Source organism: Mytilus edulis, chromosome 11 (genome assembly GCF_963676685.1).
Source record: "Mytilus edulis chromosome 11, xbMytEdul2.2, whole genome shotgun sequence".
Lineage (NCBI taxonomy): Eukaryota > Metazoa > Mollusca > Bivalvia > Mytilida > Mytilidae > Mytilus > Mytilus edulis.
In genome coordinates, this window is record NC_092354.1 from 31,152,493 (window position 1) to 31,176,882 (window position 24,390).

A 24,390-nucleotide genomic window follows, 5' to 3' on the forward strand; every position below is an offset into this window, starting at 1 on the left:
AGTGAAAAGTATGCTGGAAATGGCAAAGATAATGCCTTTCGCAAAAGTCGGTTAAAATATATTTTACAATGTTAAACATAGTTATGATGGATCCAGAATTTTTCATAAGTTGGGGCCCACTGACTGCCTAAGAGGGCCCCACTCTGATCACGCTTCAGTAAATCAGCCCCTGAGCTTTGTCAAAATATGACTTTCGTGGGTTTTTTCTTAAATAATTCATAACCAAAAAAATATCTTAATTCTTAGTTAAAGACTGGTAGAATGTGGAATTTACCCCTTCAAAATATTTGTCAATGTCCGATGAAAATTGCAGACGATTTGCATACTAGAATGTTTTTTTTATTATATTATTAAAATAAGATGATGTGTGTGATATGAAAACTAATGAGACAACTCTCCGCCAGATCCAGGATATATTTATAAAATGTTATAGGAATCACACCAGTCTTCTCTGATTAAACTATAACACCAGATGAAAGCCAGCCATCCTCTCCAATGCAGTCCTCCGTCACAGAAGTGGTGGAGAAACTAGTGGTTATGGTAACAGAGGAGGAGCTGAGACAGCTGGACCCTGAGGTACAGGGGAGCCCTGGGGATTCGTTAGAGGTAGGTGAGGGTCAGAAGGGGGGTCTGAGGGCGCCACTGAGGTTGAGGTGAAGTGGGGAATAACAAGAAAAGAAAGAACAGAAGCAGGCCAGACAAAAAAAGGAGAGCTGCCAGACGAAAGGCCATGGCAGGGGCCTCACCTCGGGGGGTCCAGGTGGAGGCTCAGGGTGTGTGTCGGGACCAGTCTGGCTCCCCAGCTCACAATGAGGTGGTAACATCTCACTTTGGAGGGCAGGGTGGATCCAGTTGTCACTGGATTGTCTTGTCCAGTGTCTGGCTATGAAGCTCGTGGACCAGACCTGGAAGGGCACATCCTAGCGGAGCATGTGGCCGAGGTGTTCCGGGACCTAAGTGTTTCAGACCCAGGGTTAGCCCGAGTGCGCCTCACTTCGTTGAGCACACTCTTCCGGGCCCTAGGGGGTGCCGCTGTGGGGAATCCCATCCACTGGGTTATAAGCCAACTGGAGACTGTGGGGCTGACCCCAGAAGACCTCAGTGCTGAGTGGGGAGCCATGGCAGCAGGTGGCAAAGGTGGTGGGAACAGTGAGGGCAACCTCTCAAAGGGAGATTTTACGGGTGGCCCACCTCAATGGTAGCCGTCTGTACGGAGTTAACCCGTAGGCGGGCAGCTCTAGTTGTAAATAGTGACATCAGGGCCCGTTGGCCATTTATAATTGAATTTACAGCCCGTTGGCCAAGATGAAATAATGTATATATGTATAATCCTGGGGAGTGTGTCTTAGAGATCCCAGGGGTGTCGGAGATAGGGGGTACCACCTGTTGTTCAATTTCCAAGGGGCGGGTTCATTGTATTTCATTTAAGGGTCCCATACTTATATTCCACCAGAATAGAGTCTTTTGTTTTTCTCCGGGGATTACTCCTTTTATATAAAGTCGGGGGGAGTGTAGTACCTCGGGGTCGTCGGTGGTGCTCCACTGACGGAGGAGACAGATCCGGAAGACGTAAGAGCCTCGTTTCGAACCTAGAGCCAGAAACCAGTACAAGCAACGCTGATTCTGGACGACTAAACATTCGACTAATCAGACGAATACTTGCAAGAGATCGCCACGGTAAGTTTTGAGAAAGCTTACAAACCTTTAACAACCAGAGTGCCAGAGCAAGAAAAGGGGAGAGTACCTGACGAGGAAAGGTGGATGATTTATTCTGTCCGTATATTTGCATCTACAGGTAAAGAAATGTTATCGTATTAAGAAGTTAAAAACACAACAATGGTTAGTCTATAAGAGTTGAACCCTTTACTTTGAGCTTACAAGCTAAATCTGACTTGGTTGATTGCAGGCATTTTCCATGCCTCTACTGTACCATGGATCTGGACAGTAGAAAGCAGATGGCGTTAATATCCAGCCTAACTGACAACACCAATTTCAGAAAAAAATGGTGGTTGGACTCGCACCATTTTACATGGCAGCATTAGTAAATCAGAGGACCTCCTATACTATGGAGATAATACAGCATTAATGGGGCTGAAAGTTTTGGCAGACAGGGTGCGAAATACTTGCATCCTTCAGATGTGCAACAAAATTTTGAAAAAGAGGCAAGTTATTTTTTTTTTACATATTATGATAATAAACCGGCTTATTCTTCAATCTATTTGAACGCCTCAGTTGTGCTTAAGGGCGTGGTGCATTGATAACAGGTGGTCATTTAAAACAGGTGGGAGTGCTGCTGGTGGTCCATTTAAAACAGGTGGAAGTGGTCCATTTAAAATAGGTGGGAGTGGTGCCTGTGGTCCATTTATTACGGGTGGGAGTGGTACAAATATTGCATGCATCCAATCTAATTAATTAACTTATATTAAAGAGGTAATAATTTAAATTTAATAACCCTAGGTGATGTTTCTAATTATGATTGCTTTAATGAAAATAGAACACATTTAATTAGCTCACTATGATGAAGTTAGCTCAATCTCTTCAATCCCCCCACTTTCCCTCATTCTTTCCGAAAAGGCACTCTGCCTTACATTTCTCATGTAATGTCTCCTGCGCCTCTGCGGAACTTATAAATGCCACTGTTCCTAAATAATAAAATAAGTATTTCAAAAATCTACCTTAAAAATACACTATAATCAATCATTTAAGGTTTACATGTACACGTGTACATGTACATGTGATATGTCCATAATTAATTAAGTAGTAAATATTTGTATTGACTGGTGAGCACATTTCTTTTTAAACATGTTGATCGAACTTGCATATATTACCATGATTACAATGACATGAATGATAATAGAAGAAATAACAGCAAATTAACAACTTACCAATGCAAGAAACCACAAACCCAACCACCCATCCAATACTGCTCGATTCTGCTTCCTAGAATAAAAATATATATTATTATTTTTTTAATTTACAGAACTGAAATGGCAGACAACTTCTTGAACCAGCCCCCGTGGAATCAAGAAGTGGGGGTGGAGGAGGATGAGATGTTGGAAAGTGAACAATCTGTTGAAGAGGTGCAATAACCATGTACCTCAATTAAAGATGAACAATTTTAATAATGTATCATGTAAACAATGTATGCGAGACATTTGTTTTTGTTATATAAATTAAATATATATATATATATATATCTAGTCAACAGCTTTTTTTTAAATTTCTTAAAGAACACTTAAGGTTTGTTTAAAAACAAAATAATTGAATGGTGTATGATTACAAATAAGACAACTCTTTGTCAGACAATGTAGAGTGTATGTTGAGCTATCTATAGGTCAAAGTATGATCTTCAACAAAACTCATTAGTTGCAAAGCAAAGCATTGGAGGTTTCAAAATATTGTATTACTTTTAACATACATACCACAGTAGTGGACTCCATAGGTGGTGTGGTGGGGCACATGTTCAAATCTGTTCCTGTTGTCGTCCTACTCTTTACATTTGGGGTTAAAGGTCTAGTTGTCGTCGTCCTACTCTTGACATTTGGGGTTGAAGGTCTAGAAGTTGTTGTAGTTACAGATGAAGTTGAAGTAGGTGAAACAGTGGGTTGTTTACCAGTTGAGATGGTTTGAGATTCCTCAGAATTCTGTTAAAAACAAAATGCTATGATAAGCCATTGGTGTGATATGGAACATGAATAAAACATGGTTGTCTTTGTAATCATATATATTGAAAAGTCTCGATCTTGCCAATAAAGGAGGCTTTTTTTTTATTGGTAACACAATGCTATATTGAATATTTCAAAACTATATAGATATCAATATGTGATATGAGTGCCGCTGCTGCTTTGCCAATGAGACAACTTGTAACTCTGTATCTAAATCCCATTCGTTTGAAAAATTAAACTTTTGTATGCTGAATGTGTGTGCTGGAATATATATGACTATTATTCAAGTCAAAACATATATTTTAAAGTAAACAATTATAGGTCAAAGTATGGTCTTCATCAGAGAGTCTAAGAGATAGTTTCAATATACAAATGTACATTTTGTAGTACATGTTGACGCCTGTCGGGTGAGAATCTTTCATAGCATGAAAGGATCTGTCTTTGCAAAAAAAGTTACAAGAACTTTATACTTTTGCATTGATGGTAATTTTGTAATCCAAAAAGTGAAGTCATTGAAGATTTTTTTTTTGAGGGGTGGTCGGACATATACTCGTAACACTGAAACAAATGAGTGCAAATTTATGTGAAAATCTTACACATTTCAGTGTGTTGATCCAAATGTCTGTGTCCTTATATGTGCATCTCACTGACTGACAATTGATCACTCCTCCAAAAATTTGAACAACATCAACAACTCCGTCAATGAAGAGAAAAGATTTCTCTGTCAATCTGTCAAATGTTATTTTCTTGATCTTCCGCTCTTTTACACCCTCATATGTATAAAACCCATCGCCGCGAAACTTGCAATTATTCTCTTCTAACACAAAATCAATCACATTATAATTCTTGTCACAATCCTGTACTGCAAAACGACACGTAACACCACCAAGCACAAACATAAACAAAAAGCAAATTTGGAACACAACAAAAGCAGCCATATTTCTTGCAGTAATAGGTGAAATGCATTGTGGGATTGTTTTACATAAGTCCATTCAATCGGCAATCCTACGTAATCCCGAATGGTTGTGTAGTTTATGTCGTAAGGATGATAGAGTTAGCTCCCATACCCTATACGGTTAATGTGACCACTGTTCAAAGGGGAACAATTGTTGTATTATGTACAGTGTAGTCGCTAACTTTTAAAAACTTTACGTAGAAAATACGGTACAGTCATCGTGAAAAGTGTTTTTGAACAGATTTTGGAAAAAAAATATATGACGAAATTATGATCAGTATATTCAAACAGTTTGTAACCGCATTATTTAGTTAATGAAAATATAGTGTTGAAACTGTAGATAATTACTTCAGTTGGTGTTTTGTATGTTGAGGGGGATATATTTATTCAATTAAACCCGATATAGTCTAAATACCATCCATTCATGTAACAACGATGAAATACATATGTGTACTTCTAAATTTAAGTGAATCATTGGGTTGCTGGACACACTGAGAACTCATTAACCCTTTGACTTCTGTCTTTGACCAGTTTGCACTGAGCGGTTAACAAAACACCATAAACAATGGAACACAATGCACTATGAATTGTGAAGGTCTAAATAGTCAGAACACTAGATATTGAGAAAACATTTCTCCAATTTTTGATTGAAGCATGTCTATCATTATAGGTATTCATTGAGCATACTGATAAAATCTTGAAAAAAGCACCACAAACCTCGATCATATTTTCTCAAATTTCAAAGCGCGATCAACTGATAATCAGAAGCATCTAACGTACACTCGGTTGATAAAACTGATCTATCTTTTGGTTTTCATTGAGCACTTTGTCTGTCTCGTAGGAGGTGACAAAATCAGAGAAAATGATTCATCATGCATTTATACCATTTACTCAAATTTCAAAGCAGAGTGATTAAATGATAATCATAAGCATCTACCATTTACCCGGTTGATAAAACGAACTTATCTTTGGTTTTCATCAAACATTTTGTCTCTCATGTATTGATAAAATCAAAGAAAGCAAACTCGCCACACACCTCGACTATATTTCTTAAAATCTCAAAATCAATTGAACTCAAATTGATCGATAAACCTAAATTATCTTTTGGTTTTCATCAAGCACTTTGTTCTGCAAGTGGTGGTACAAACGGGAAAATCAAACCCATCACGCAAATTGATTGCATTTTCTAAAAATTAAAACCAGATCAAGTGATAATCAAAAGCAGCTAAGCTCATATTGATTAACAAAACGGACTAATCTTATTTTTTCCATCGAGCACTTTGTCCAGAACCACTAGAAGGTGGTCTTCTTTTCTATGACTTTAATCAGCTAGCGAATCAAAGAAAGAATATAAATATGACAGTGTTTGAGATACACTTTACCAAAACAATTTGAACCAACAGAACAAATTATGGACCAATACGCATTCTCCAAAAAGAACAGAATGAAGGGGAATTTGGAGATGAGAACCATCTTTGGTAGAAACATGGCTCTTGTTTTGACAAAAGTCAACGGGTATTATTATGTCAATTTATACAACAATAACCCCCGCAACCCAGGCAGGTGTTCCCTAGGGTGGGATGAATTTATCGAGATGATCACAATGCGTAATGTGTTGGAGCAGCTACATTCTCAATTTGAGGTAAGTTGTGTATTTTGTTAAGGTGTATCATGGTACTGCTCAAAGTTCCTTCTTTTTTCATCTCCTCAACATTTGAGTTAATTTTTTTCTAACAACTGGTATGATGTTTTTTTTTTGTTTAATTTTTAAGGACCCACAACAACAACCAAAGGAACAGATGTTCACCCCACCAACACCCTACATTGCCACACCAATAGTAACACCAGGGGGGATAAAACAGCATGACACGGTCGGGGACGAACCTCATCCGAAGAGACAGATTGTTTCAACAGCGGGAAATTTTGACACCCTAAAATCTTTTCAACATCTTAGCAGTTTGAGGGAAAATAGTTGTTTTTATGTGCAGTATATAGACAATACAAAGACGAATAGACAATATACTTCTTTATTTATAAATGTTTTGACAATAGATCGAACAACATTTTTTTACATTTGATATTCTAATGTCCATAAAAATAACTGTTAATTGAGTTTTTCCAAAACCTTTTATCGTCAAATTTACATAAACCAACATTTCGAACATTATTAATGTATAAAGTATGATTTTCACTTCGTATTAAATCCATATCATGTATTGTCATCTTGTTATCAACTGTTTATAATGAATATGTCGTATTTGTTTATCAATAGCGCATTTGGCAACCCCCTTTGCAGTCCGCTTTTCCTTCTCTAATAACTCTTCACCATTCTTTATGTCATATATTAGACTATACATCTTTGGACGCAAACCTATAAATTCTTTGATTGGAACTCCTAAAAATACCAAAACGTTCATATAAATAACAGAGTAACAAGTAATACACTGTTCTCAGAATTTTTTATATGAAATCAAAGGAGTTGCAAATGTTTAAGGACATGATTAATATGGATTTATTGTACAATAGCAATATTCTAGAAATTAAAATTTGATACTTAAAAATAAATATTTACCAGCCCTTTCATCTTTCATTTTTCCGGGTACTTTTTGTATTTAGTGGAATACAATTGGTCACTTGGTTGATAATTTGATGTATCAAAGTAGTTCAAGAAATTATTCATATCATCATACACGTCATCTGTATATATTTCATAGCACAGACTTTCCATCCGTATCAGTGAAAAGAAAATTTAGGTTCCCACCATATTTCTTTTGCATATCATTGTAATGAAAATCATACATGATGATTTTTGAAAGTTCTAAAATGACACTTCCTACATAAACAGGTTTGTTAAGTAGTAGATTAATATGTTTGTTCTCAACACCCACCAAATCTTTATTGAAGATTTGAAATCTCCCAAAGGAAGGCCGGGAAACATACTTTTTAAGGCTGGATTCGTTGTTTACAATTTTGTTGTTTACTCTATTTCGCAAGTTCTCCATTGTTTTTCCAAAGACGGAATTGCACATTAATTTGAAGAAACCAAGGAGACTGGTGAAATTCCAATATTCTATGGACTTAAGTAATTTTCATTCCCAAGTTTGTATACAGTTGTAAATTACGGTAATGTGTGATATAATTTTTCTTATTTTCTAATGTTGGTATCAATTTGGTGGTGTTTGGTCGTTTTCTGTGTTCACCATATAGATCTCGATACAGATTTTTGCTATAGCTTGAAGGCAATAGTGGATAGGAGTTATGTGAGTCGTGTAAGTCATGAGGATATTCCAGGTCTACCTCCAACATGTACCCTTTATCTGCATCTGACTTGCAAATACGTCATTTCAGAAACCATCAGGTAATACTATGTACCCAACATCACTCGATGACATAGTTTAATATAGTAGCCAACAAAAACCCGTTACTTTAGGTAACACAGAATATGGCACTACTTTTAAACATTTCAAAATCGTATGTACAGGTGTGTTGTTGAACATTTGTTTTTGCAAGATTCTATTAGAAATATTAATTGATTACCAATACAAGAAATTTTAAGATAATAACTTATATTTTATTTGCATATTAATACAGGCTGGCTGGACCACCTTCACCAACTCCAGGTGCAGTTCAAGTATTAGATTTTCAAGACCTGATAGTCATTGACAACGATCTAGACTTGATTCAAATGGAGCCAATCCGATTTAAGGTAAGATTTTTGCACGATTTATAATAGTACAATATACATATTACTTGCACGGAACTTAGCGCACACTGATAAAAAAGTATTTTTGTTATTCCTTCTTTTTTGAAGTCCCAATGATCAAGATGTAAAACAAGATCACACTATGCATTCTTTTTTATTTTGTGTCAATGAACACATCCCATCTCCCCTTGTACAAGGAAGAAAACCAAATATACGGATATAATAGTAGTAACAGGAGAGAAGGTAGTAATTATTAGGTATTCCGGTTCTTTCTTTTACAGGTTTCATTAAACCAGAGGAAATAGATAGAGGTAGATGTGGTTACATTATTGAACAGATATGTGATAGGACTGGTTTTTTTCTGGGTTTATTTGTTTAGTTTATTAAAGAAAGCTCATCCGCTGAAGAATGCGTAATTAGCTAAGACAGCACTTTACTATTACAATATTTAAGCATGCATATTACTATTTTTACATTAAAAAAAAGCTTCTGCTTTAAAATTATGGTATGTTAAATGATTGAGTGTTGGTTGCTTAACGTCCAGTGGCAAATATTTCATGCATATTCAGGACGAGAACAAGTTCACAAAAAATACAATAGGTAGGTTTTGTCACAATAGAGGCTATCTGGGATGATGGTCAGGGAAATTTTGACTGCCACTGGAAAATGAGGGTATATTGGATAGGGACAGAAACTTTGCCTTGCAACAGGCCACCTACGGACCTTGGTATGTTAAAAGTGTGCTTTTAAACGAAAGAGTGAAATAAAAATATGCTCGATATTTTCAAGTATGTACATGATAAAACTATTTTACCATATACAGTATTATTTCTATCAGCGAGGCCAACTGTTATACTTAAATCTGTAGGCATGCATGTTTGATAATACCTTCTGCTAACAAAAAAGTGCAAAATGACGCATCACTAATTATTTATATCTTTACGAGAAAATAAATATCGCTCTTTAATAAATGCATTTATTGCACTGCAACAATTGAACCGATTAAGAAATTATTGTGAAGACAAAGGATAATAATAGTACTTAATTGAGTTCATGTTTCAATTTAACTCTGAGCACTACGTGCGCTGCCTGCAACTAGTTAACCCTGAATATTCTGGTAATTAAAGCCCACGTGACACAGGTAGATTGAAAATAGCTTTGTCGTTGTTAGTATTGAACATAGGAATTAAAGGCCACATGTCACAGGTAGATTGAACATAGCTTTGTCGTTGTTATTATTTGAATTGAATTGAATTATTGAACATTGGAATTTAAGCCCATATGACACAGGTAGATTGATAAAAGCTTGTCGTTGTAAGTGTAACAGGAGGGTCGGGTGGCTTTACGTCACCAAACCCTGCTGTCTACTAAAATGTAGGATATTGCCACAAATCTAACGACAGACTGACAGACGAACGATGGATGCGACAAATTGTCACGTAGCTCTCCTTGGGCCCTGACTAATGTTCCTATATCATATTTATTATGTACAAGTTTATATATATATACATTAGCAGTAATTTCATACATTGTTCAATAAAGAGACACACCCATTCTAAATCACTAACCCTATTCAACTCTCCCGCACCTCAACATTCATAAACTTTTATCATCAAAAAGGCCTTTCCTACTTTCATTACTTTCTCTCCCTCTAAATCGTCATTCAATTCTAGATCACACAAGTATAAGGACAGAAGATAAACAAACAGACACATAAATTATACAGCTTCTAATTAGACATGATTACAGTTAAACATGTTTTAAACACAGCTGCATCATACATTAAATTTAACGGTCAATCAGAGAGTCTTCTAAAGTTCCTGAAAAAAATAAGTCTACAAATAATTAACACGCTTGACCATTAATTAGAGAATTAATGTGGGCAATTAAATACCGATCTGAGATGAGAAATAAATGTTCAACTTTCACCCAATGACAAAGTGATGCACTTTTGTGTTATGTTGCAATCAGACTGATTCTTCCTTGTTGTTCTGAGACGTATGATATTGGCTATGAAACTCTAATTTTAATCAGGTTTACATACTTTATTATCACAATGTTAAATATAAACTATATGTGTAATAAGTGTAAAACTTTATTATCACAAGGTTAAATATAAACTATATGTGTAATAAGTGTAAAACTTTATTATCACAATGTTAAATATAAACTATATGTGTAATAAGTGTAAAACTTTATTATCACAATGTTAAATATAAACTTTGTGTATAATAAGTGTAAAACTTTATCATCACAAGATTAAATATAAACTATATGTATAATAAATGTAAAACTTTATCATCACAATGTTAAATATAAACTATATGTATAATAAGTGTAAAACTTTATTATCACAAGGTTAAATATAAATTATATGTATAATAAGTGTAAAACTTTATTATCACAAGATTAAATCTAAACTATATGTATAATAAGTGTAAAACTTTATTATCACACCATTAAATATAAACTATATGTATTACAAGTGTAAAACTTTATCATCACAAGATTAAATATAAACTATATGTATAACAAGTGTAAAACTTTATTATCACAATGTTAAATATAAACTATATGTATAATAAGTGTAAAACGTTATTATCACAATGTTAAATATAAACTATATGTAAAATAAGTGTAAAACTTTATTATCACACGATTAAATATAAACTATATGTATAATAAGTAAAACTTTATCATCACAAGATTAAATATAAACTATATGTATTACAAGTGTAAAACTTTATTATCACAATGTTAAATATAAACTATATGTATTACAAGTGTAAAACTTTATCATCACAAGATTAGATATAAACTATATGTATAACAAGTGTAAAACTTTATTATCACACGATTAAATATAAACTATATGTATAATAAGTGTAAAACTTTAGTATCACAATGTTAAGAGGCTGTGCCAATAGGCATGGAGCTTCAGATGGAAAGTGAAAAAATTAAAAAGCATGAAACCTTGGTTAAAATGAAGATTATAGGCTTATAAGACTATATGAAAAACAATAAAGGCAAATTGATAGAAATAAAGCTTTATTGGCAGTCAATTAATAGTTACCATAGAAACTAGTCATTTTGAGACACTATTTTTGGTAAATAACAGGATATTTCCACATAAAATATAATGTTAAAATTAAGAATATTGGTCACTACAGGTAAATATTTTAACAATATGACCTTAAAATAATAAAATAAAAAAAAGTGTACCGGAAAAAAATGTTTCTTTATGGTTGCTATGGTAACAAAAAAATCTAATAGATCAAGTTTTGAACAAAAATTCGAATTTTTTGGGTTGAAATTGTAAAAAATCCGTACATCTGTATCATAAAATATGGTATTGAGAAAATCGAGGGACTATCATATAATTCAAAGAAAAAATAAAATTGGGTAGACTATTGTATATGTATTGGTGGAACGGAGCCAAAATTATGCTGTTTTGGAATGAATTTTGTACAAAAACACCAAATATAGTCAACTTAAAGAGTAATTTTTGAAAAAAAATATTTACAAACATGGTCTAATTTGTACAGCACAATAAATGTCACATAATAGCATGTTCCACTTAGTAGGAAAATGTGCATAAAATTTCCATGGCAACCATTTGCTATGCATAGCAACCAACTAAGGTTGAAAATTCACAATGTTAATTTTCAACAAAATGTGCAAAAATAGGCAAATGAAGCCTAATAGGGCAATAAAATGAATAGCAGTGCAATTATGCATACAAATATGCTAAAATGTCCTTAGCAACACTATATATTATCACATTAATGCCTAGCAACCAACATATATTTGAAAATATTCAAGCTCAATTTATGAATGACAAGCACAATTTGAAAAAATACAAAACAAAATTAGCAAACAATCAAGTATGCATAAATGGTATTTTAAAATCTCTATAGCAATGAACCTATGTGGTGTATATTATATGCAAAGCCTTTATGTGAAATAGTCTTTTAACAGCCTGAATCACTGGCTATTACATTTTTGTGTTAATCTTGCATCAATTACAATTTATTATATTTTGGTTCACTTATGTGAATTAAAGAATGTCAAGTATAAATTTTGAAAAGAAAAAAAAAACGATGATCTTTCAAGGGAACTAACCTGTATTAGCAGGTTGTTGAAAATTCCTGTAAATCTAATTTGATCAACAGTTTTGCTGGGTTTGTTTTGTTTTTATCTTCAATAATATGGACAATACATGCATTTACTAAATACAGGAAAATTTCATCAAATTCAATTATTCAGGGTCAATTATCATGATTATCTTCCAAAATGTTTTTCATTTGCCCTCAACACAATACCAGAAGCATAAAAGTAAACTTAATTATAACAAATAGAAATACAATTTCCAACTGCATTTTACAAACCGTATTACACTTTTTATCGCATGAAACAAAAATAATTGCAAGGAATATTATTCTAAATGATCTAAGTATACCCTAACTATTTCTCATTTTGAATAGCCATTATTTTTCATTAAGTTGCAATATTGCAGATCTAATATTGGTTAATGTCACAACTAACAATGTCCAAATATCATTCACAAAATACCAATTCCATCATTAAAAACCAAGAGAACTGTTATGAAGAATGCAGGTGTTTTATCTAGATAGTGATAGCAACATATCACATTTTGTCAGTTCGACAGTGCCATAGAAGCGTCCAAATAAGAAAGCTGGACGAAAGCAATATAGTCTACGTGATACGGACATTTCAATAATTCTAGCATCCGATTTCACCTTTCACGCTTCAATCGTATGATCAAGGCCACAACCGAAACCAAGAATGTCAATTATAGCACGAACACCAGATCCCTTAACAGCATCTGTTTAAAAGAAAAGAAGTATGACAGTCCAAACAAACATTGAGGATCCAAAAATTGAAATTTAATATTCTCCGCTTCCAAGGCCGTTCATCTCCCCCGCACAAAGTCATAAAGACAATTCCATAATCCTTTGAAAAAAAGAAAATGATATAAAAAAAACTTCCAACAATTTTGCCAGTTGAGATATTCAAATGTGTCCTCAATCTAAATTTTAAGCTTTTAAAATGCTGTCAAAAGTTGATTATTTTAAAATACAATGATGTAAAATCTTAAAATCTATCTACAAATGAACAAAACCATAAAGTACTATTCGCTCACTTCCCTCCAAGGTACTAAGACATACAAATCCACGCGACTACTTTCACTTTACCGCAAAACTGTACAATGTTATAAAACTGTTAACATGTATGTTTTATGGAAATAAAAACAAAAAAAAACTTAAGAAGATATGTTTTATATAGTTCTGAAGAATTTCCCCTGTATTTCAAATAAATGCATTTCCTACATATAAACCACATTAACTCGTTAGTGTGTATATAGACATAAAGGGGAATAATATGGTACCTCATCACTTACATTACCAGCAACAGCTTTCAACGCTGAGTTTTTGTTGTTTCTAGAGAACATTAAGGCAATGTATGCTACTACCACACTGATTATATTTCTTATTTCTACAACAGAAGGATTCTTTACAGAAACATTTATCAGCAATGTCCGGGAAACTTTAAACCAGGACAGTCTGCTGCTTTTTATTAAACAGCGTATGGCTTGAACTTTTATAATAACATAAATATTGTAACAAGTGTTCATTTTAATAATTAAATTTGAAATAAATGTTTTAAACTGGCACTTAAGTTAAAGTGAGATATTCGTTTTGCTGTGTATGTCGTTGTACAGTATGTAGACACAAATTAACATCTCTTTATGCTCTTAGTAATGGATTTCTCAAATCTGAGAAAAAGAAAAGAGATGAAGGCATTCTCCAGTTTCCATCTGGTGTTGACTGCAGAACAGCCCTCTCTCCAATGGACAATAGAATGATTGATTGATTGTTGGTGCTTAACGTCCAATGGCAAATATTTCATGCATATTCAGGACGAGAACAAGTTCACAATAAATACAATAGGTAGGTCTTGTCACAATAGAGGCCATCTGGGTTCAAAGGAATGAAATCTTCATATCTTATTGATAAATATATATAAAAAAAGGTAATGTTACAAAATCCCCTAGTCTCAAAATGAACTGCACCTGTTAAATTTAAATTCAAATAAAAGAAATATCATATTATAAAATTCAAATAAAAGAAATATTATATTATAAGATAACAGATCATTTAATTTCTTCTTGTATTATAGTGGTAAACATGTACTATTTCTATTCAATTTATGTGTAAAGACTGTTTAAACTGGTTCAAAATAATTTCAGACAGCTGTCAAATACCTTTTATTTGTGTCTACCCAGTGTTTCCGCTGGCGGTCGCCATTTTCGCAATTTGCGAAAAAATAATAATTGTTGCGATTAAAATTCGTCATTGGCGACAGAAATATATATAACGATTTATTTTCCTCCATCTTGTTTATTTACTTTTTTTTCGAGTTTCTCGGACTTTACTCGATCATACAATACTAGGAATTCACCTTGACCTCATTAAGATTTGGACAGAAAATCAATAATCAGCTGATTACATTTTATACCTATCGACAACAAAGGACTAATTAATAAAGGTGTTGATTGAATTGTTTGACAAAATGATATGGTTAAATAGCTTCCGGTAAATGTCACATACATAATTTATTTACCACTTTGCGACGCCCGTGTTTGAAGCAAACTTTTGACGTCTCCTCTCCTTTGAAAGATAGTTTAGAAAAGAAAGCTGTTGTTGTGACGAAAAATGTTCAAAAGCAAGAAAAATCTCTGTTTTAAAATTTAAATTATCCTTTGACTTTAATATAGGTTATTGATTAGGGAGACTACTTTAAAGTCGTGACACACGTGTTTCAAGCATAGTTTTACATTTCAACTTTTTCATTTACGATGGTCAAGAAAAGTAAACGGTCGTTATGAAGAAATCCATCCAAAAGGTTAAGAACAACACCTTGAATGAGAGTAGCCCTTCAATGTAATGACTACACATAAAATGAGGGATCAATTTCATGTGATACAAGCTTTTGTTTTGTTGTAAAAACCACTTCTTAGTACAAAAGGGTACATCAGTATTTTTCTTTTAAGGAAAATTTCCCTACTACTACAAACTATAGTGGTATTATATGATCAAAACATGGGGGGGGGGGGGGGTGTAGAAAAAAGGTAAATTTTAAACGAATAATATATTTATGTTACTTGGCGAAAAAAATATTGTTTTGGCAAAAGAGGTGGCGAAAAAAATAATTGACCCAGGGGAAACCCTGTGTCTACCAGCTTAGGAGACTACCACTGGTCTAACAACTGTATTGGAATTGAAGGCAGACTTTTCTTCGCCAATTCACAAACCCCCTTTAATTCCTCCCATGTCTGTATACATCTTATAACTTTAAGACATTTCTCATTCCAAGTTAACAAAAACATAATATTTAGATATTGATTTATTAGACAAACTATTTAATATGTAAGTTATACAAGAAATGCTAGTCTATCTTGTGTACTTTTGGTAAAGCAACAGTTGTAGAATCGAAATACTTCTACAATTGTTAGAGCCAAATTCTCTTTTTTTTTTTTTTTTTTTTTTTTAAGGTCATAGCCATTGTATAATTTTTAAAGCAAGGCAAATTCCCAATAAAGAACTTAAAACTACAAAAAAAAAAAAACCCAAAAAACTCTCATTTTTATACGACCCCCAAAAAAATTGGTGTTATAATGGTATGATGTCGTCATCTGCGTCGTCGTCGTCCGAAGACACTTTGGTTTCCGGATAATAACTTTAGTTTAAATGAATAGATCTTAATGACAATTTTTTCAGAAGGTTCAATACCACAAAAAGAAGGTTGGGATTTTTTTTGGGGATGATGGTCCGAACCGTTTAGGAATTAGGGACCCAAAAGGGGCCAAAACAAACATGTTTCTAGTTTCAGGATAATAACTTGTTTACCAGTATTTCAATTGCTCTGAAAGTATACTGCAATGTTTAAAATCACAAGTAGAAGGTTTGGATTCATTGCATGTACCACAATGTACCATATAACAAAGGGGAGGCTGGGATTAAGTTTTGGGTTAATTGCCCAAAATATGTAGGAATTAAGGGCCAAAAAGAAGCACGTTTCTAGTTTCCAAACAATCATGACAATAACTTGTGTTTCAGTGTATGGATCTCTCTGAAATTGTACTACAAGGTTCAATATTACATAGGAAATCATGGGATTGAGTTTAAGGGTTATTGCTCCAAGGGGGGGTCTCAGTTTACCAGGGAATGTTTTTTCAACATTTTTCAAATTTCAAAAAGTTTCAATAAAAAATATTCAATAGCAGAGTATTGTGCAATAGATGTGTTAGATCTTGAACCACATTAATTTTGGGGCAAAAACCTATATTATGTCAAAATTTGATCACAATCAAAATTCAGACGGTATCAAGCTTGAATATTGTGACCAAATTTGCCCCAACTGTTCAGGGTTCGACCACTGGGGTCGTATAAAGCTGCGCCCTGCGGAGCACCTGGTCTGTTCTCAAATGAAGATCTTACCACTTAACCTTGTAGAGTGAATGATTCATTAATTGATGGAGACACTACATCAACTATCAAAGTGAAGAACAGAAATAAAAGCCCTATTCATTGATACTATTCATATTTTTTCTATCTATTGTAAACGATTGTGTCCCATGAATATTTACTCCAAATTCCTTTATTTTTCTTTCTCACCACTGTATATTTGAGATAATTTGTATATTATAAGAATCTTTATCTTTCTGCTTCAAATGACCAAAAGGTAATTGATCTGTTTTTTTCTCTCTCCTAGAGTTATTTTGTCTAATGTTATATTTAGCTACATCTACTTTATTCATACATTTTCCATTCAGAAGTACACGTCTTTAAAAATAATTGACTAGGTACAACTGAACATACCTCTTCGCTGAATATCCTTTAGATATGGTCGAATAAGTTACTGGCTTGTTCTTGAGTAGACTGAAACATATGAAAAGAGTTTATTTAAAATTATCCTTATAATTCACAATAACTTCTCTACACAAATCTTAAAAATAGGTATATATATAGGCCAACATTTATTCTCTTTTCTTTTCACCAATATTTTCAGAATTGTAGTAATTGTTTAAAGAAATAAAATGGTTCACATTTTTTAGCCTATACTCCTAAAATGTCACAAAAGATACGTTCTGCATAATAAAAATAAGAATTAAAATGAATACCACTCAGGCATATCATGTGTTAAATGATATACATGTCTTATATAAAGTAATTTTCTATGGATTTAAGGATGTTGGCTCCTCTTGTTTTTGATTTCTTGCTAGATATTCAGAATCATCTAGATTTTTCCATGTTATGCCATTAAAAATGTAGGCTAGCTATAATCTCAAAATTAAGAGGTCCTACGAAAGTAGGTCTAAAAATATATCCCCTTGAGTTTGACAGTTGTAGGTAATTAATCCTACATTTTATTGCAGTAAAAACATTTGTGTCATCAACATATGTCTTGGGTATTTCAAAACACCATTATTTTTTATTATTAATCTTGAGGTTACATGGTGACTAAACCTTGTACAGATAAAATAAGGGGAGCCATTTGATTGGTTAACTTCCAATGATGGTTATTTTCTTATATGCAATGAAATGTTATGTGAATTTTTTTCTATTGTGCTGGACAGGGTAAAACTTTACTCATGCCAAGTATTTCTTTATTTGAAACAAAGATAAATTCTGCACATTTTTTGGAAAAGTGCAAATTTAACAAAGACTAATAGGGGGAAATCAATGGTGGTATTACACCTAATATGGGAAGCTGTACATGCACCTTTGACCTTGTGAGTAATCAAAAATATTGGCATTATATTTATCTCTGGACAGAATGCGATTGAAAAAAATATGAGGTGATCGAAGATGCACAAGGATATGGCCAGTATGGTGACGGAGAACCTAGTGATAAGGAGCGCTGATGATTGTTTAAAGTTCAGAAGATTTTCCTTGGATGAACTACCTTCATATGCAAGAATTGCAAAGGCAACATTCGCCCCCTTTTATTGAGAAATACTTTGACAACAAAGTGTCAGATTTCAACAGGAAAATAGGCCGGAAATAAGTAAATTTAGGCAAACATAACGTAAGTATAAAGGGTACATTTTTATTTATTAAATGGGCGTATAAGTACCCTTGTTATTTAACAAATTCTCATCATTTCAGTTTATTCACTGTTCATTGATAAAACCATAACCGTCAGTAGCGTGTGTGTCCGACATTAGCGTTGAGAACGTGGATGGACAAAAATACATACTCACAGACTTGCCTACACGATTAAGCACAAAACAAAAAAATCAACTATCAAGGGTTTGATGTGTCACATTTGTGCCACAATTCAAAGTGCATAAATACTGAACATCTTTCACTCGAACCACATTGGCTTGACTTGTGTCTGTAGCGAAATGTTTTATAGGACATCCATGAATAGAACTGAAGATAGCAAATAATAATTTGAGTATTAATAGATATACATGATATAACTGAAGTGGGGACTTACTACAGAATAAAAACGGATACTTAGTACATCACATTAAATAACCTAAAAAATACATATCCGAGTTAACCAGAGATAGTTTAACGCAAACAGCGTCTTATATAGACGACAAGCGTCTGGCGTACTACACTATAATCCTGCTACCTTTGATAACAACGCAAACAGCGTCTTATATAGACGACAAGCGTCTGGCGTACTACACTATAATCCTGCTACCTTTGATTACTATTTCTACAATAAAGAAAGAATGTTCCTTCATCCAAGCATATCTTGGATGTGCAGGATGAAGGTCATTCTTAGAATATGAGCCTGAGGCTCGAAAGTAATGAATTAGCTTAACTTCTCTGTGAGGGATGAAGTTAACATGTAATATCTCTGTTTAAAGAAACGAGCTATAGCCATCGGACTATAGATAGCCAGTGACCTTGACCCTAGTATATAAGCACCTGTTCCATAATAACTCGTCATAATTTAAAGCAAGTTTGTGTCGACCAAAAAACCCATAAGAAAAGGGTGGGTCTAACTCATAATCCCTAGGGTGGGAATTAATTACTTTCGAGCCTCAGGCTCATATTCTAAGAATGACCTTCATCCTGCACATCCAAGATATGCTTGGATGAAGGAACATTCTTATTCATATTTCGCCTTCGGTCTCAAGTAATGAATTAGCTTGTTTAAAGTGTAGACACAAACTAAAAACAAAAGCATACAAATGCAACATTTAATAAAGCTTAAACAAATACAAGATCAAGCATTAATAACTGCAGAAGCAAAGTCTGTATTGCCAATATCATTAAATTCTCTGTTATAAAACTTATAAAATGTATTAGCACATGTCCAATTAGCTGTTGCCATAATGTCTTTCACAGAACATCCAGAAGCTAACGCAGCTGAAGTAGAGGCACCTCTAAATGAATGTGCCTTAAAAATGTTAATATCTATGCCCGCTAAAAGTAACACGGTTTTTAACCATCTAGATAACGTAGAAGTAGAAACTTTACGAAAAGTTGCATAAGAAATGAATAAACTAGAAGTCTTCCTGACATCTCTTGTACGTAAAACATAATTAATCAATGTCTTCACCACGCAAAGTTCTGGTTTAACAAAACGCTTAAACACCACATTAGGCAGACTAAAACCAGGTCTAGTAGTTTTCAAAAGTTCCTGTATATGAAACACTATAATCCCTTGTCTTTGACTAAAAGACATAAAATTTAAATCTAGTGCTGATATAGATTGTGCTCTAGCAGCTGTGGTCAAAGCAACTAAAGCTACAAGTTTAAAAGTCAAATTTTTCAATGTTAAATCCTCCAATGGATATAAAGAACTCAAGAACGAAAGTACTAAATTTACATCCCAAGTGAAAGAGTATCTTGCTCTTGGCGGATTCAGGTTAAAGCAACCTTTCAACATACGTTCAACAAAAACAAATTTAGTAACCTCTACTCCAAAAAAGGATAAAGTCTGTGTCAACATTGACCGAGTAGTATTTAACACTGAATATGAAAAGTTACTGTTTTTCAAAAAATTTAAATAATCTATTACATCCTTTTCAGATGGTCGAAAATAATTGGTTTTCCTTCGAACACACCAAATAACGAATTTTCTCCAAGAATATTGGTATTGCTTGATTGTAGAAGGTCTCCAAGATGCAATGATGACATCTGCAGATGATTCTGAAAATCCTCTATCAAGTAACGATTTCCGGATACAATACACACGGTTAAACTTAGTCTCTTCCTTAATGGATGGCATTCTCCTGTATGCGGCATCATTACTAAATCTTTGTGTTGAGGCAGTCTAACTGGCAAAGAAATTAACATTGGTATTAGTAAAGAAAACCAACTTTGTGCAGGCCAAAATGGAATAATCAAAATAGCCTTCTCAACCTTGTCACTTAAAATTTTCATTAAAATTTTCCCCAACAAAGTAAAAGGTGGGAAAATATATGGTCTAAAATTAGACCATGAAATAGTAAAAGCATCAACATAAGTAGCTTGTGGGTCAAATGACCATGATGCAAATCTAGGGACCTGAAAATTCAAACGTGAAGCAAACAAATCAACGTTTGGAACAAAGAAATGTTTACAAATTCTATCAAATATTTCTACTTTCAATTGCCACTCTGTGGAATCTGTAAAATTTCTAGACATATGATCAGCATCAAAATTTTCTATTCCAGGAATATACTGAGCTGTGATAAAAATATCTCTTTCTGAACACCAAGCCCAAATCTCTGCAGCAAGCCTGTCAAGTGACAATGAGGCCATGCCTCCCATTTCATTAATATAAGCTACTGCAGTAGTATTGTCTGATCGTATACCAATATGGCATGACTCTTTGTGACTAAAAAATGCTCTTAAAGAGAAAAATATAGCCAACAATTCTAAGAAGTTTATATGAAAAGAGCGTTCTGACAAGCTCCATCTACCACCAGCAAATTGTCCTTCAAAATTAGTTCCCCAACCTTCTAATGAAGCGTCTGTTTCAATCCAAAAGTTAATTTGTATGGGTCTTATCAGTTTTCCATTCTCAGATCTTAAATTGTTAACCCACCAAAAGATTTCAGTTCTTGACTCTTGTGTGATAAAAATTTTTTGAGTTAAAATCACCATGACAATTATTCAGTGCTCCCACTTTATTTCTCTCCATGTTTCTGTAATGAAGTGGTCCCACAGATACTGCATTAAAAGCATGTACCACAAGACCAATAAATGATGCAAAGCATCTTACAGTAACACACTTCTGTTGAAGAATAGTTTTCCCAAGGGAGATAATTTTATTCAATTTCTCATCTGTCAGAAAAATCTTAAATAACTCAGTATCAATAATGAGACCAAAGAAAACAATGCGTTTTGAAGGAATAAGGACAGACTTCTTATAATTAATTCTGAAACCAAGTTCATCAAGCTTCTGCACCATTTTTTCTGTATTTACAATACAACTTTCTAAATTCTGATCCATAACAAGAGAATCATCAATGTAATAAATACATCTAATGCCATTTTTCCGAAAAAATGCATAAACAGGTTTTAAAACCTTAGTAAAAACTCTTGGTGCAGAAGCCAATCCAAAACAAAGAACCTGAAATTCATATAAATGTCCTTTCCACATGAAACGCAAATATCTCTTAAAATCATTATTTATACTTATACTAAAATAAGCATCTGTGAGATCTATGGATGTTAGATAATCATCCTTCTGAATTACATCTAAAACAAATGATAAATGTTCTTGTTTAAAATGATGATAAGCCACAAAATTGTTTAAATATTTTAAATTGATAACAGGCCTTGAAGACCCATCTTTCTTAGGAACTAAGAAAATATTGGAAATAAACTGGTTCTCCAATGATTCAACTTTTTTAATAGCTCCCTTAGCCAATAATTTTTGGACTTCTTCTGAAATAATTTCAATCTTGTGAACAGGGAAATGTATTTCATGCATAAAAGATGAAGCTTGTGGCTCAACATCAAATTCAATTTTATAACCATTTCTAACTGTATCTAATATCCATAGATCACTTGTAATACTTTCCCATACGGGATAATTAAGTTCTCTCACCTTAACTATTGTCGATAATGGTTGTTCTGGTTGAACCCTCTCTGAGAGTTGTGACCTCTTTGGGACCCTCTGTTCCCTGTCTGGAAACCTCTCCCTCTGCCTCTTAGGGAGGGGAATTGTCGTCCGCCCTGTCGACCGACAGGGCCTCTGGAGTTTAAAGACTGATAATGGTCTCTACTAAAGTTGCTTGGAGCACTAAAGTTGTTGGACCTAGATCCTCTACCTAGGAATCTAGGACTAGCTATTGGAATCTTGGTGTAGTCACCAAGTTCCTTCATCTGCTTCATGCAGTCAGCCCCAAAGAGTGATGAATCCACCGGAACATCAGAATTACAAATAGGTTTAAACTTGTCATTAAAATAAGGTCTAAGTGCTGAGCGTCTCCTCTGTGTCAGAGAAAGAAAACCATGGCCTAACAAACAAATAGAGTCAGACAAAAGCTTTCTAGTGTTGTCGACATTTAAAGGCTCATTCCTACAGCACTGATTGGCCAACTGAACAATAGGGGTCAAACCCTTAACAAAATATCTTTGAGTTTCTTGCATTTTGGAATCAACAGTGTGGGCCTGTCTAGGCAATGCGGTCCAAATCTCCTTATTGACCCTAGGAACACAAAGGTTCTCACAATTTTCTGGCCGTAAATATCTCTCCTCGATCAATTTAATACTCTCGTAATTTGATTTAACCGACATTGCAGCATTTACAGCCTTTGAAAGCCCAGAAGATAATTTTGGCCCAGTCTTCTCTTCAGTATTCAACTGTGGGATTTCCCAATCAAAATTATAATCGTATTGTTCACCCTGTTCAACAACAGGTTGAGAAAGTGGTACATTAACCTCACTAAGAGGAGCCCTAAAGGCATTAGAAAACCCTAGGGCTGGGTCAAAAGAAGTGTCAAAATCAACTGGTGCTGGACTGTCATCAGCCCTAGCAGAGACTCCAGAAGGAGGTAAATATACTGGATCCTCCAAGTAATCCAGATCAAAATCCTGAACAGAATCTGTATTTAAATTAGCATCTAAAGGCAAAATTTGAGTGTTAGAGGATGCAGCAGCAGGGTTCACAACCTCTGCTTGAATGGAAGACTGTGAAACTGTCTCACACCTAGGGGCCCTTACAGGCTCTTTCCCACAATTATTAATAAATCCTCTAAAAAGATGAGTCAAAGTGTCAATTGACTTGCCCATTGTAGATATGCCCATTTTATCCCTCAACACTGATAATTCCTCAGGAGATAAATCCTCAACTCTAGGAGATTTAGTGGCTTTACTAGTAGCACTAGTAGCCTTAGCTTTCCTTTTGACTGATTTAGGTGCCTTGTCACTCGAAATGGCAGTGCCTTTTATAATTCTATTAGGCTTTTTAGGAGGTTTATTGACACTACCTCTAGTTTTCCTATTCAAATCATCATTTTTTATTTCATTAGCAACATACAGATGCTGAAAATCATAGCCATCGGCTTCATTAGCAATATCATTTTCATCATGCAAAAGCAAAACATCTTCATTTTCAGACTCAGTCATCTTAAAAGATTGAATAATATAACGTGTACCTGTGCAGGGAAAACACGTGCTAAACCTGAAGAGTACAAGCGACCTTCAGTTAAAGAGAAATACACCTGTAATTATCTACCTGTTTAACAAACAGGAGTAAAATAACAAACTAACAACTTGCCGTACTACGTAGGCAAAAACTTTAATGAAAAAACTTGTCATACAACGTAGACAATATTTATTTATTTATTTACAACAACACTTGTCGTACAACGTAGACAAGAAATTCTTTATTTCTAATTAATATCAACACTTGTCGTACCTCGTAGACAAGAAATTCTTTAATTCTCAAGACAATGGGATTTAAGAAACTTGGAAAAAATAACTTACCAACCAAAAAAAAACAAACTATAAACTATTAAGAAAAATAACTGTGAAGTGGTTCACCCCTCTAGAAAAATAATGACGAGTTATTATGGAACAGGT

The 24,390-nt window shown here is 33.9% G+C and overlaps 2 protein-coding genes across 2 annotated transcripts; both read right to left on the bottom strand.

The window, feature by feature from the left end:
• Window positions 1-19,556: 19,556 nt before the first annotated feature.
• LOC139494179 (uncharacterized) lies at window positions 19,557-23,934 on the bottom strand. Its single transcript, XM_071282354.1, has 2 exons — window positions 22,412-23,934; window positions 19,557-20,651 (listed from the first exon to the last, which is right to left on the bottom strand). The coding sequence occupies exon 1, from the start codon at window positions 23,932-23,934 to the stop codon at window positions 22,417-22,419; it is 1,518 nt and encodes a 505-aa protein (XP_071138455.1). The 3' UTR covers window positions 19,557-20,651; window positions 22,412-22,416.
• LOC139494178 (uncharacterized) lies at window positions 20,389-21,462 on the bottom strand. Its single transcript, XM_071282352.1, has one exon. It carries the CDS (start codon window positions 21,460-21,462, stop codon window positions 20,389-20,391), a length of 1,074 nt encoding a protein of 357 aa, XP_071138453.1.
• Window positions 23,935-24,390: the final 456 nt, after the last annotated feature.